Source organism: Balaenoptera musculus, chromosome 2 (assembly GCF_009873245.2).
Source record: "Balaenoptera musculus isolate JJ_BM4_2016_0621 chromosome 2, mBalMus1.pri.v3, whole genome shotgun sequence".
NCBI classification, from domain to species: domain Eukaryota; kingdom Metazoa; phylum Chordata; class Mammalia; order Artiodactyla; family Balaenopteridae; genus Balaenoptera; species Balaenoptera musculus.
In genome coordinates, this window is record NC_045786.1 from 16385499 (window position 1) to 16397873 (window position 12375).

General features: G+C 34.3%; 1 protein-coding gene across 2 annotated transcripts in view; it reads left to right on the forward strand.

The window, feature by feature from the left end:
* CCDC7 (coiled-coil domain containing 7) overlaps positions 1-12375 on the forward strand; it is a 325108-nt gene that overhangs the window by 104074 nt on the left and 208659 nt on the right. For both annotated transcript variants that reach the window (XM_036844965.1, XM_036844966.1), the window contains exon 16: positions 1115-1333. In XM_036844965.1, the coding sequence (XP_036700860.1) occupies positions 1115-1333 (219 nt within the window). The remainder of the gene's footprint in view (positions 1-1114; positions 1334-12375) is intronic.

Genomic DNA, 12375 nt, shown 5'->3' on the forward strand with positions numbered 1-12375 from the left:
AGAAACACACATGGCCAATAAATGCATACAAATATATTCATCCTTACTAGTTATCAAATAAATGCATTTTAAAATAGCAGAGGGATACATATTTTTTACCTACCATTTTGTTAAAAATTTAAGGAACAGAAATATCCAATATTTGTGGATTTGTGCTGCAATGAGCTGTCTTTCACATACTTCTATTGTCAGTATGGATTGATACTTTTCTGGAAGAAAATACATAACAAAAGTCTTGGAAAGACATAGTCTTTACAGTGAACCATTCCACTTCTAAAAATTTATTGTAAAAAAGAAAAAAATGTACAGATATTTTGTACAAGTATGTAGAATAGAAAAATTTTAATAGCAAATTTTTTTAAATTACCAATATGTCCATTGATAAGAAATTTGCTAAATTAATTAAGGTATATTATTAAAATGTACTTCTGTTAGCTACTCTGATTTGGATGTATATTTATCATCATGAAAACATACCTTATGACATTATTTAATGAAAAGAGCATATTATGCCTCTATGTATAGTATGATCCAATCTAGATAAAAGTTTAAAAATACATATACACATATGCACTAGCTATAATTAGAAATACTTAAAAAGAGTATATATCAACATGTTAACAGTGAGCTTTCTGTTTGTGGTGAGACTGTGAACTTTTTTCTTTCTTTCACACAAATAACTTTTGTTAATATTACAAGTGACATTAAAAAATTTATTGTAGAAGAAATAAATTACTTTTCACATTTTCTTTTATTATTTGACATTACAGATCTTAATTATCTTGGGTACATTCTATGTATAATGTATGCATTTTATTAACTTTTATTGTGCCTGTATTATAATTAGAGCCTTAAAAAACAGTGGCCAGTAGAACCTCTTGGCGTATAAAAATAGCCCTTTAAGTAGAAGAGGTTTCTTCATAGTTTTTAATTTTAATTTGGATCTGTTAAACTATGGATTATACCAGTAGTTTCACTTAGTTTCCTCTAACTCTGTAAAAATAAAATTAAGAACCAGTGTGGGCATGAATATATGAAGATTCCTGAAAGTTGTCATGTTGGCAGGAAAATGTCATAGAAATAATGCTTGACAAAGTTACTTTTTTAAAAACAGGAAGCTGAAAGAGCTAAGGAGCAACTTGGCTATTTCCAAAATCAAGAAATGGAGTTACTTAAAAGTGAGGGAAAGACCAAGACAACAGAAATGGGTATTGATAAAATAGAAGTTAAAGGTGAAGATTCAAAATATATACCATTGGAGAAAGACACAAGAAAAACACTAGTGGCAGATTCAGGTGGACAAAAAAAAAATGATAAAATTAAACATCCACAGGTAAGGAAATAACCAAAACAGTAATAAGTGTTGTAAGAAATTTAACCTTTTATATTATTATTTACTTCATTTGTATATTATTTTAAAAAATTTTCTATGCACTATCTTTTGCTTGGAATTTTGCCTTTTGCCTTTTGGTTATGTCAGTTCATTATTATCTGGAATTTGAATCTATAAATTAACTGTGTATTGATTTTTGTGGGTTTTTGGTAATCCAGGTATTTCCTTTTTTGTTCAGGACAGTTGATCCAATACAGACTTGTCAGATATAAAACAATGTTTTATCTTTAAACATTTTTTATTGAGGTATAATTGACATACATTATATTATTTTCAGGTATACAATATGATGATTCAGTATTTATATATATTGTAACTGGATCACCACAAGTCTAGGTAACATCTATCACTATACATAATTACAGAACTTTTTTTCTTGTAATGAGAACTTTTAACATTTACTCTGTTAGCAACTTTCAAATATGCAGTGCAGTATTAACCGTCATCACTATGCTGTACATTACATCCCCTAGACTTGTTTATTTTATAAGTGGAAGTTTGTACCTTTTGACTCCCTTCATCCATTTTGCCCACCCCCCCCGCCCCCAGTTCCTGCCTCTGGCAACTACCAATCTGTTCTCTGTATCTATGCGCTTAGTTTTTGTTTTATTTTGTGTTAGATTCCACATGTAAGTGAGATCATATTGTATTTGTCTTTCCCTGTCTGACTTATTTGACTTAACATAATCCTCTCAAGGTCCATCCATGTTGTCACAAATGGCAGGGTTTCATGGCTGAATAATATTTTACTGTGTGTGTGTGTGTGCACGTGCGTGCACGCGCTTATGTATGTATGTGTGTGTGTATATATATATATATATATATATATATATATATATATAATATTTTCTTTATCCGTTCACCCAACAGTGGACACATAGGCTGTTCCCATACCTTGGCTAATGTAAATAATGCTGCAGTAAACATGGGACTGCATATATCTTCTCCAGTTAGTGTTGTCATTTACTTTGGAAAAATATCCAGAAGTGAATACTTCCTGGATCATCTGGTAGTTGTATTTTTAGTTTTTCTGAGGAACCTCCATACTCTTTTCCATAGTGGCTGCACCAATTTACATTCCCACCAACAGTGCACAAGGGTTTCCTTTTACCTATTCTCACCAACACTTTGTTATTTCTTGTCTTTATGCCAATAGCAATTCTGACAGGTGTGAGGTGATGTCTCATTGTGGTTTGGATTTGCATTTCCCTGATGATTAGTGATTTTGAGCATCTTTTCATGTACCTATTGGCCATATGTATGTCTTCTTTGGAAAAATGGCTATTCAGATCATCTGCTCATTTTTTACTCAGATTGATACTATTTTTTTTGCAATTGAGTTTTATGAGTTCTTTATGTATTTTGGATATTAACCCTTTATTAGATATATGATTTTCAAATATTTTCTCCCATTTAATAGGTTGCCATTTCATTATGTTGAGGGTTTCCTTTGTTCTGCAGAAGCTTTTTAGTTTGATGTAGTTCCACTTGTTTATTTTTGCTTTTGATGCCTTGCTTTTGGTGTCAAACCCCCCAAATTCAATAAGACCTATGTCAAGGAACTTATTGTCTATGTTTCTTTTTAGAAGTTCTATAGTTTCATGTCTTACATTCAAGTCTTTAATTCGTTTGGAGTTAATTTTTGTGTATGGTGTAAGAAAGTGGTCCAGTTTCATTCTTTGCATGTGGTTTTCCAGTTTCCCAACACCATTTATCAAAGAGACTGTCCTTTCTCCATTGTATATTCTTGGCTCCTTCATCATAAATTGATTGACCATATATGCATGAGTTTATTTCTGGGCTCTCTACTCTGTTCCATTGATCGATGTCTGTTTTCCCCCCCATATCATACTGTTTTGATTTCCATAGCTTTGTAATATCATTTGAAGTCAGGGCACATGATGCCTCCAGCTTTGTTCTTCTTTCTCAAGATAGCTTTGACTATTCAGGGTCTTTTGTGGTTCCATACAAATTTTAGGATCATTTGTTCTATTTCTGTGAATATGCCATTCGAAATTTGATAAGGAATGCCTCAAACCTGATGATTGTTTTCAGTATTATGGACATTTTAACAATATTAATTCTTCCAATCCATGAGCATGGAATATCTTTCCACTTATTTGTGTCTTGTGCCATCAAGGACATATAGTTTTCAGTGTACAGGTCTTTCACCTCCTTTGTTAAATTTATTCATAGCTATTTTATTCTTTTTGATGCAATTGTAAGTGGCATTGTTTTCTTAAGTTCTCTTTTGGATAGTTCATTTTTATTGTATAGGAATGCAGTAGATTTTTGTTAATCAGTTTTGCATCCTACAACTTTATTTATAGTTCTAATAGTTTTTTGGTAGTCTTTAGGGTTTTCTCTGTCATGTCGTCTGCAAATAGTGACAGATTTATTTTCTCCTTTCCAATGTAGATGCCTTTTATTATTATTATTATTATTTTGCCAAATTGCTGTGACTAGGACTTCCAATAATATGTTTGATAAAAGTGGCAGGAGTGGGCATCCTTTTCTTTTTCCTGATTTTAGAGGAATTGCTTTCAGCTTTTCATCTTTGAGTATTACATTATCTGTGGGTTTGTTATACATGGCCTATTTTTTGTTGAGTACGTTTCCTCTATACCCACTTTGTTGAGAGCTTTTGTCATAAATAAATGTTGAATTTTGTGAAATGTTTTTTTCTTTTACAGCTATTGAGATGATCATACAACATTTATTCTTCATTTTGTTAATGTGGTATATCACATTGATTGATCTGTAGATATTGAACCATTTCTGCAGCCGTGGTAGAAATCCCTCTTGCTCGTGATGTATGATCCCTTTAATAGATTATTGTATCAGTTTGCTAACATTTTGTTGAGGATTTTTGCATCTATGTTATTAAGGGATGTTTGTCTGTAATTTTCTTCTCTTGTGGTGACCTTGGTCTGGTTTTGGTATCAGAGTAATGCTGGTCTTGTAAAACGAGTTTGGAAATATTCCCTCCTCTTCTATTGTTTGGACGAGTTTGAGAAAGATTGGTATTAATTGTTCTGTGGATATTTGATGGAATTCATCAGGGAAGTGTCCTGGTCCTGGACTTTTGTTTGTAAGGAGTTTTATTTATTTATTTATTTTCTTAAACATCTTTATTGTAGTATAATGCTTTACACTGCTGTGTTAGTTTCTGCTGTATAACAAAGTGAATCAACTATATATGTGTACATATGTCCCAATATCTCCTCCCTCTTGCGTCTCCCTCCCACCCTCCCTATCCCACCCCTCTAGGTGGACACAAAGAACTGAGCTGATCTCCCTATGCTATGCGGCTGCTTCCCACTAGCTATCTGTTTTACATTTGGTAGTGTATATATGTCCATGCCACTCTCTCACTTCGTCTCAGCTTACCTTTCCCCCTCCCTGTGTCCTCAAGTCCATCCTCTATGTCTGCATCTTTATTCCTGCATCTTTACTGTAGACAGTTTCTCTGCTTTCAGTAAAAGTATCTGGATTTGAAGAAATCACTGTGAACAAACACTGGAAAATCTGATAGGTTCCAGGGAAAATGATCATTAGCTTTATAAACATACTGAATGTGAGGTTAAACTTAGTAGTAGCAAGAACCCACAAGGCTATTTTCTTTTTTATACTGTTACTTGTATGTATTTATTGTAACAGCATGTACTCTTTGTAGAACATTTAAAATATTCAGAAAATAACAAGAAAAGAATAAATATCTCTGACAATGCCAATTTCCAGAGATAATAAATAAAATTATGGATTCATTATCCTTAATAGTAGTAATCAGTCTGTTCAATTTTTCTTTCTTCATGATTCAGTCTTAGAAGGTTGTATATTGTAGGAATTTATGAATTTATTCTTGATTGTCCATACTATTGGTGTGTAATTGTCATAGCAGTCCCTTTGGATCCTTTGTATCTCTGTGATATCAGTTGTCATGTTTCCTCTTTTATTTCTGATTTTATTTATTTGAGCCTTTTATCTTTTTTTCTTTGTGAGTCTAGCTAATTGTCATTTTTGTTTATCTTTTCAAAGAACCAGCTCTTGGTTTTATTGATTATTTTTCGGTCATTTCTTTAGACTCCATTTCATTTATTTCCAATGTGATCTTTGTTATTTCCTTTCTTCTACGAAACTTGGGCTTTGTTCTTCTTTTCCTCAGAGTGTAAATTTATGTTATTTATTTGAAATTTTTCTTATTTGTGAGTTAGGCATTTATTACTATGAACTTTCCTCTTAAAACTGCTTTCATTGCATCCCCTGTATTTCAGTATGTTGTATATCCATTTTCTTTTGTCTCAAGGTACTATTTTAATTTTGGTTTTGATTTCTTTCTTGACCCATTGGTTGTTCAGTAGCATGTTGTTTAATCTTCACATATTTGTAAATTTTCCAGTTTTCTTCTTGTAATTTATTTCTATTTTCGTAATATTGTGGTTGGAAAAGATACTTAATATGATTTTACTCTAATCCTAAATTTGTTAAAACTTGTTTTGTGGCCTAACATGTAATGTATCCTGGAGAATGTTCTGTGTGTACTTGAGAAGAATCTGTATCCTGTTTCTTTTGAATGGAATGTTCTATATATATCTATTAAGTTAATCTGATCTAATATGTCATTTAAAGACAATGCTTTCTTATTGATTTTCAGTTTGGATGATCTATTCGTTGATGTAAGTGGGGTATTAAACTCCCCTACTATTATTGTATTGCTATATATTTCTCCCTTTAGGTCAATTAATAGTTGGTTTATATATTTGTTGCTCCTATATTGCATGCATAATATTACATCCTCTTGTTGGATTGACCCCTTTATCATTATGTAATACCCTTCTTTGTCTTTTGTTATGGTTTCTGTTTCAAATTTTGTCTGATAGAAGTATAGCTACTCTAGCTTTCTTTTGGTTTCCACTTGCATGGAATATCCTTTTCCCATTCCTTCACCATCTGGGTCTTATTTCTCTTTCTCTCTTCCTTTGTGGTTTGCTTTCTTTAGTGGTATGCTTAGATTCATGTCTTATCATCTTTTGTGTATCTACTATAAGTTCTTGAATGGTGGTTACCTTGAGGCTTTCATGTAACAAGTTATATTTATAACAGTCTATTTTAAGTTGATAACAACTTCAGTTTAAATACATTCTAAAGCTCTACATTTTTACTCTCCCCTTGCCATGTTTCATGTTTTGGATGTCACATTTTACATCTTTTTGTCTTGTGTATTTCTTAACTAATTATTGTGGTTGCAGTTATTTTTACTGCTTTTGACTTCTGACTTTCACACTAACTTTATAAATGATTCATTCACTACGTTTACTATATATTTACCTTTGCCAGTAAGATTTACACTTTCACATGTTTTCTTGTTACTATTTAGCACCCTTTCTTTTTAGCTTAAAGAAATCACTTAACGTTTCTTGTTAGTGTTGTTTAGTGGTGATGAGCTCCTTTGGCTTTTGCTTGTCTGGAAAACTCTTTATCTCTATTTCAATTCTGAACAAAGATGTTGCCAGGTAGAGTATTGGATGGGAATCTTTTTCTTTCAGCACTTGGAGTATATCACAACACTCTATTCTGGCCTGTGATGTTTCTGCTGAAAAATATGCTGACTCCTTTTTTTTCTTTTTCTTTTGTTTTAATTTTTTGGCCACACCATGCAGCATGTGGGATCTTAGTTCCCTGACCAGGGATCGAATCCGTGCCCCCTGCAGTGGAAGCACGGAGTGGAGTCTTAACCACTGGACTGCCAGGGAAGTCCATATGCTGACTGTTTAATGGAGGTGCCCTGTTGCTTTTTTTTTCTTGCTTGCTGTTTTTAAAATTATCTCTTTGTCCTTAACTTTTTACATTTTAACTATAAAGTGTCCTGGTGTGGATCTCTTTGAGTCCAGTTTATTTTGAATTCTCTGGCCTTCCTGGATCTGGATGTCTGTTTCTTTCCCCAGCTTAGGGAAGTTTTGTACCCATTATTTCCTCAAAAAAGCTTTCTGCTTTTTCTCTCTCCTTCTTCTGGGAATCCTATAATGTGACTGTTAGTCCACTTGATGTTGTCCTGTTAGTCCCTTAAGCTATCTTCACTTAAAAAATTTTTTTAAATTTTTGCTGCTCTGATTAGGTGGGTTCCTGTGCCCTGTCTGAATTCTCTTATCCTTTCTGCTGCTTCATCTAGTCTGCTCTTGAACCCCTCTAGTGTATTTTTCAGTTGAGTTATTGTATTCTTTAGCTCTCTGGCTTCTTTTTTTTAATTTTTATTTTTTAAAATTTATTTTATTGAAGTATACAGAAAGTCCCTTACATACGAACGAGTTCTGTTCCAAAAGCATGTTCATGAGTCCAATTTGTTGGTATAAGTCCAGGAACGTTAGCCTAGGTACCCAACTAACACAATTGTCTATATAGTACTGTACTGTAATAGGTTTATAATACTTTTCACACAGATAATACATAAAAAACAAACACAAAAAATAAACATTTTTAATCTTATAGTACAGTGCCTTGAAAAGTACAGTAGAACAGTACAACAGCTGGCATCAAATGAACAGGCAAGAAGAGTTATAGACTGGAGGAGGGAGTGGAGGTGGGAGATGGTAGAGCTGAAGGATCATCAGAAATAGGAGAAGGAGGGCAAGCTGCAATTTCACTCACACCTGACGTTGATGACACAGATTCTGATTCCTTGCTGGATTCAAGTCTACCTACCCTCTTGAAAAAAGGTTCCAGTGATGTCTAGTTAGTAGCTCTTTTTTTCTCATCATAGATGACATGGTAGCTCTGGATTGCATTCTGAATGGTACCTTCGTGTGTACTGTTCTACATTCAGGTCCTGTGCCTCAAAAACTAACATTGCTTCCTCAAATAAAGAAAATCCCCTTGCCATTTCCTGCATTGTGAATCTCTTCAGTTCTTCAGTTACTTTTCTTGTCGCTCCACTCTCTCAATTATTTTCACTTTTGTTTCCATTATTATCGCTTGGTGCTTCTTAGCAGTACCAGCTACATCACCACTGCTTTTACACTTGCTTCCGGACATCCTGGGCTTGAAATAAAGATACTGTACTACTGTACTCTATATAGTACTGTACAGTAAAGTACACAAAAGCACAACCACTTGTAGAGGATGCACACACATGACAGTGTACACCAGACATGTGAGCTAACTTACGTGATTGGACATGCAAATGCATGTTCACATCTTTGAAAGTTCGCAATTTGAAGGTTCATATGTAAGGGACTTACTGTAGTTGATTTACAGTGTTTTGTTAATTTCTGCTGTACAGCACAGTGATTCAGTTATACGTGTGTGTGTGTGCGCGTGTATATATATATATATATATACACGCACACACACGCACATACATTCTTTTTCATATTCTTTTCCATTATACTTTATCACAGGATATTGAATATAGTTCCCTGGGCTATAAATTAGGACCTTGTGGTTTATCCATTCTGTATAATTTATCCCTCCCCTACCCTCTTTCCCCTCTGGTAACCATAAGTTTGTTTTCTGTGTCTGTGAGTCTGTTTCTGTTTTGTAGGTAAGTTCATTTGTGTCACATTTTAGATTCCACATATAAGTGATATCATATGGTATGTCTTTCTCTTTCTGACTTCACTTAGTGTGATAATCTCTAGGTCCATCCATGTTGTTGCAAATGGCATTATTTCATTCTTTTTTATGGCTGAGTAATATTCCATTGTATATATGTACCACATCTTCTTTATCCATTCAGCTGTCGATGGACATTTAGGTTGTTTCCATGTCTTGGCTATTGTGAATAGTGCTGCTATGAACATAGGGGTGCATGTATCTCTTTGAATTATAATTTTGTCCAGATATACACCCAGGAGTGTTATTGCTGGATCACATGGCAACTGTATTCTTAGTTTTTTGAGGAACCTCCATACTGTTTTCCGTAGTGGCTGCACCAGTATACATTCCCACCAACAGTGTAGGAGGGTTCCCTTTTCTCCACACCCTCTCCAGATTTTGTTATTTGTAGATATTTTTAATGATGGCCATTCTGACCAGTGTGAGGTGGTACCTCATTGTAGTTTTGATTACCTTTCTCTAATAATTAGAGATGTTAGCTCTATGACTTCTGTTTGGATTTTTCTTGGATTTTTCTTACATTTTCTTTCTCTTTGTTCAAGTTCTTACTGTGTTCCATTCTCCTTAGTTTGGTGAGCATATTATTATGACCATTACTTTGAACTCTTTCTCAGGTATTACTTATCACTGTTTCATTAATGTTTTTTCTGTCTATTTAAAATTGAAGTATAGTTGATTTACAGTATTGTATTAGTTTCAGATGTACAACATAGTGATTTAATATTTTTATAGATCATAATCCATTTAAAGTTATTACAAAACAATGGTTGTATTTCCCTGTACTATACAGCGTATCCTTGTTGCTTATCTATTTTATACGTAGTGGTTTGTATCTCTGAATGTTATTTTTGTTTGGTTGGCCTTATGTAAGGTGACCTTGTCATTCAACCCTGCCTTAGGTCTGGGTTGTCTCTCAAACCTTTGTTGTTGTCCAAGCAGCCTATTTTAGTTGTAATAATTCTCAGTCATTGAGGGTGTTCCTAGACCAGTCAGTGTCTTGGAGGGGAAATCTCATTCCTAGATTCAGGCTGATTTGAAGTGAGACACTCCGCTAATAGCTTTTAAAGGATGCAAATATGTACAGTCCCATGTGACTGCAAGTGTAAGCCCTGCTGGCCCCCAGAACTGGGCAAACTGGAGGTGTCCTGGGCAGCAGTCAAAAAATTGGGGCTCCAGACGAGTGTACAGGCTCCTTTCTGTGAGATACTGTTGCTGACCAGGGTCCTTGGACTCTTTAATGAATAGAAATTGATGAGGTCAGACAAGAAATTGAGGCAAGGCTTTACTGGGACTCATGCTGCAGCATGAGGGAGTAGAAACAAGTCCATGTGGTCTAATGTAGTGGTGGTCTAATGTGTAATATAAGTCAGTGTTTCCGTATTGATTTTCTGTCTGGATCATCTGTCCATTGATGTGAGGGGGATGTTAAAATCCCCTACTGTTATTGTGTTACTGCCAATTTCTCTCTTTATGTTTATTAATATTTGCTTTATGTATTTAGGTGCTCCTGTGTTGGGTGCATATATATTTACAATTGTTTTATCTTCTTGGATTGATTCCTTTATCATTATTTAATACCCTTCTTTGCTTCTTGTTATAATCTCTAAGTCTATTTATTTTTGATATAAGTATTGTTACCCCAGCTTTCTTTTGCTTTCCATTTTACATGGAATACCTTTTTACATCCCCTCACTTTCAGTCTGTTGTATGTCTTAGATCTGAAGTGAGTCTCTTGTAGGCACCATATATATATATATATATATATATATATATATATATATATATATATATGTATATGTGTGTGTGTGTGTGTGTGTGTGTGTGTGTGTATATATATATATATATATATATATATATATATATATAGTTTTTGTGTCCATTCAGTCACTGTGTCTTTTGATTGGGGCATTTATTCTGTTTACATTTAGTGCGATTATTGATTAATATGTTCTTATTGCCATTTTGTTAATTGTTTTGGATTTGGTTTTGTAGGTCTTTTTTCCCCTTTCTTCTTTTGTTCTTTTGTGATTTGACGACAATCTTTAGTGTCATGTTTGAATTCTTTTCTCTTTTTGTGTGTGTGTCTATAATAGGTTTTTGGTTTGAGGTTACCATGAGATTTATATATAGGAATCTCTCAATATATATATGATTATTTTCAATTTCTGATTTCTTAATTTTAAATGAATTTTAACAACCCTGTATTTTTACTTCCTTTCCCCCATGATTACTGTTTTTGACATCATCTTTCACATCTTTTTGTTTTATGTATCCCTTAACTGCTTATTGTGAATATAGATAATTTTACTACTTTTGTCTTTTAACCTTCCTACTAACTTTGTATGTGGTTGATTTACTACCTTTACTGTATATTTGCCTTTATCAACGAGCTTTTTCCTTTTGTACTTTTTGTGTTTCTAGTTGTTGCCTTTTCTTTTTCTCATAGAGAAGTTCCCTTAACATTTCTTATAATGCTAGTTTGGTGATGCTTTTACCTGGCTGTAAAACTTTTGCTCTCTCCATCAAATCTGAAAGAAAGCCTTGTGGGGTAGAGCATTTCTTGTTGTAGGTTTTCCCTTTCATCATTTAAAATATACCATGCCACTCCCGTCTGGCCTATAGAGTTTCTGCTGAAAAGTTAGCTGATAAACTTATAGGAGTTGCCTTGTACCTGACTTGTTGCTTTCCCCTTGCTTTTAATATTCTCTCTTCATCTTATATTTTCTCATTTTAATTACAGTGTGTCTTGGTGTGGTCCTCTTTGGGATGATTGTGTTTGGGACTCTCTGTGCTTCCTGGACCTTGATGTCCATTTCCTTTCCCAGGCTAGGGAAGTTTTCAGCTATTATGTCTTCAATTATGTCCTCTGCCCCTTTTTCTCTCTTCTCCTTCAGGGATGCCTCTAATGCCAATGTTAATAGACTTGATGTTGTCTCAGAGGTCTTTTAAACTGTCTTAATTTCTTTTTTATTCTTTTTTCTTTTCAGCTTCAGTGATTTTCATTATTCCTTTTCCAGCTCACTGTTCCATTTCTATGTATCATTTAATCTCCTATTGATTCCTTGTAGTGTATTTTTTTTAAAATTTTATTTGTTTATTTATTTATTTATGGCTGAGTTTCTGTGCGAGGGCTTTCTCCAGTTGTGGCAAGCGGGGGCCACTCTTCATCGCGGTGCGCGGGCCTCTCACTATCGTGGCCTCTCTTGTTGTGGAGCACAGGCTCCAGATGCGCAGGCTCAGTAGTTGTGGCTCACGGGCTCAGCCGCTCCGTGGCATGTGGGATCCTCCCAGACCAGGGCTCGAACCCGTGTCCCCTGCATTAGCAGGCAGACTCCCAACCACTGTGCCACCAGGGAAGCCTCCCTTGTAGT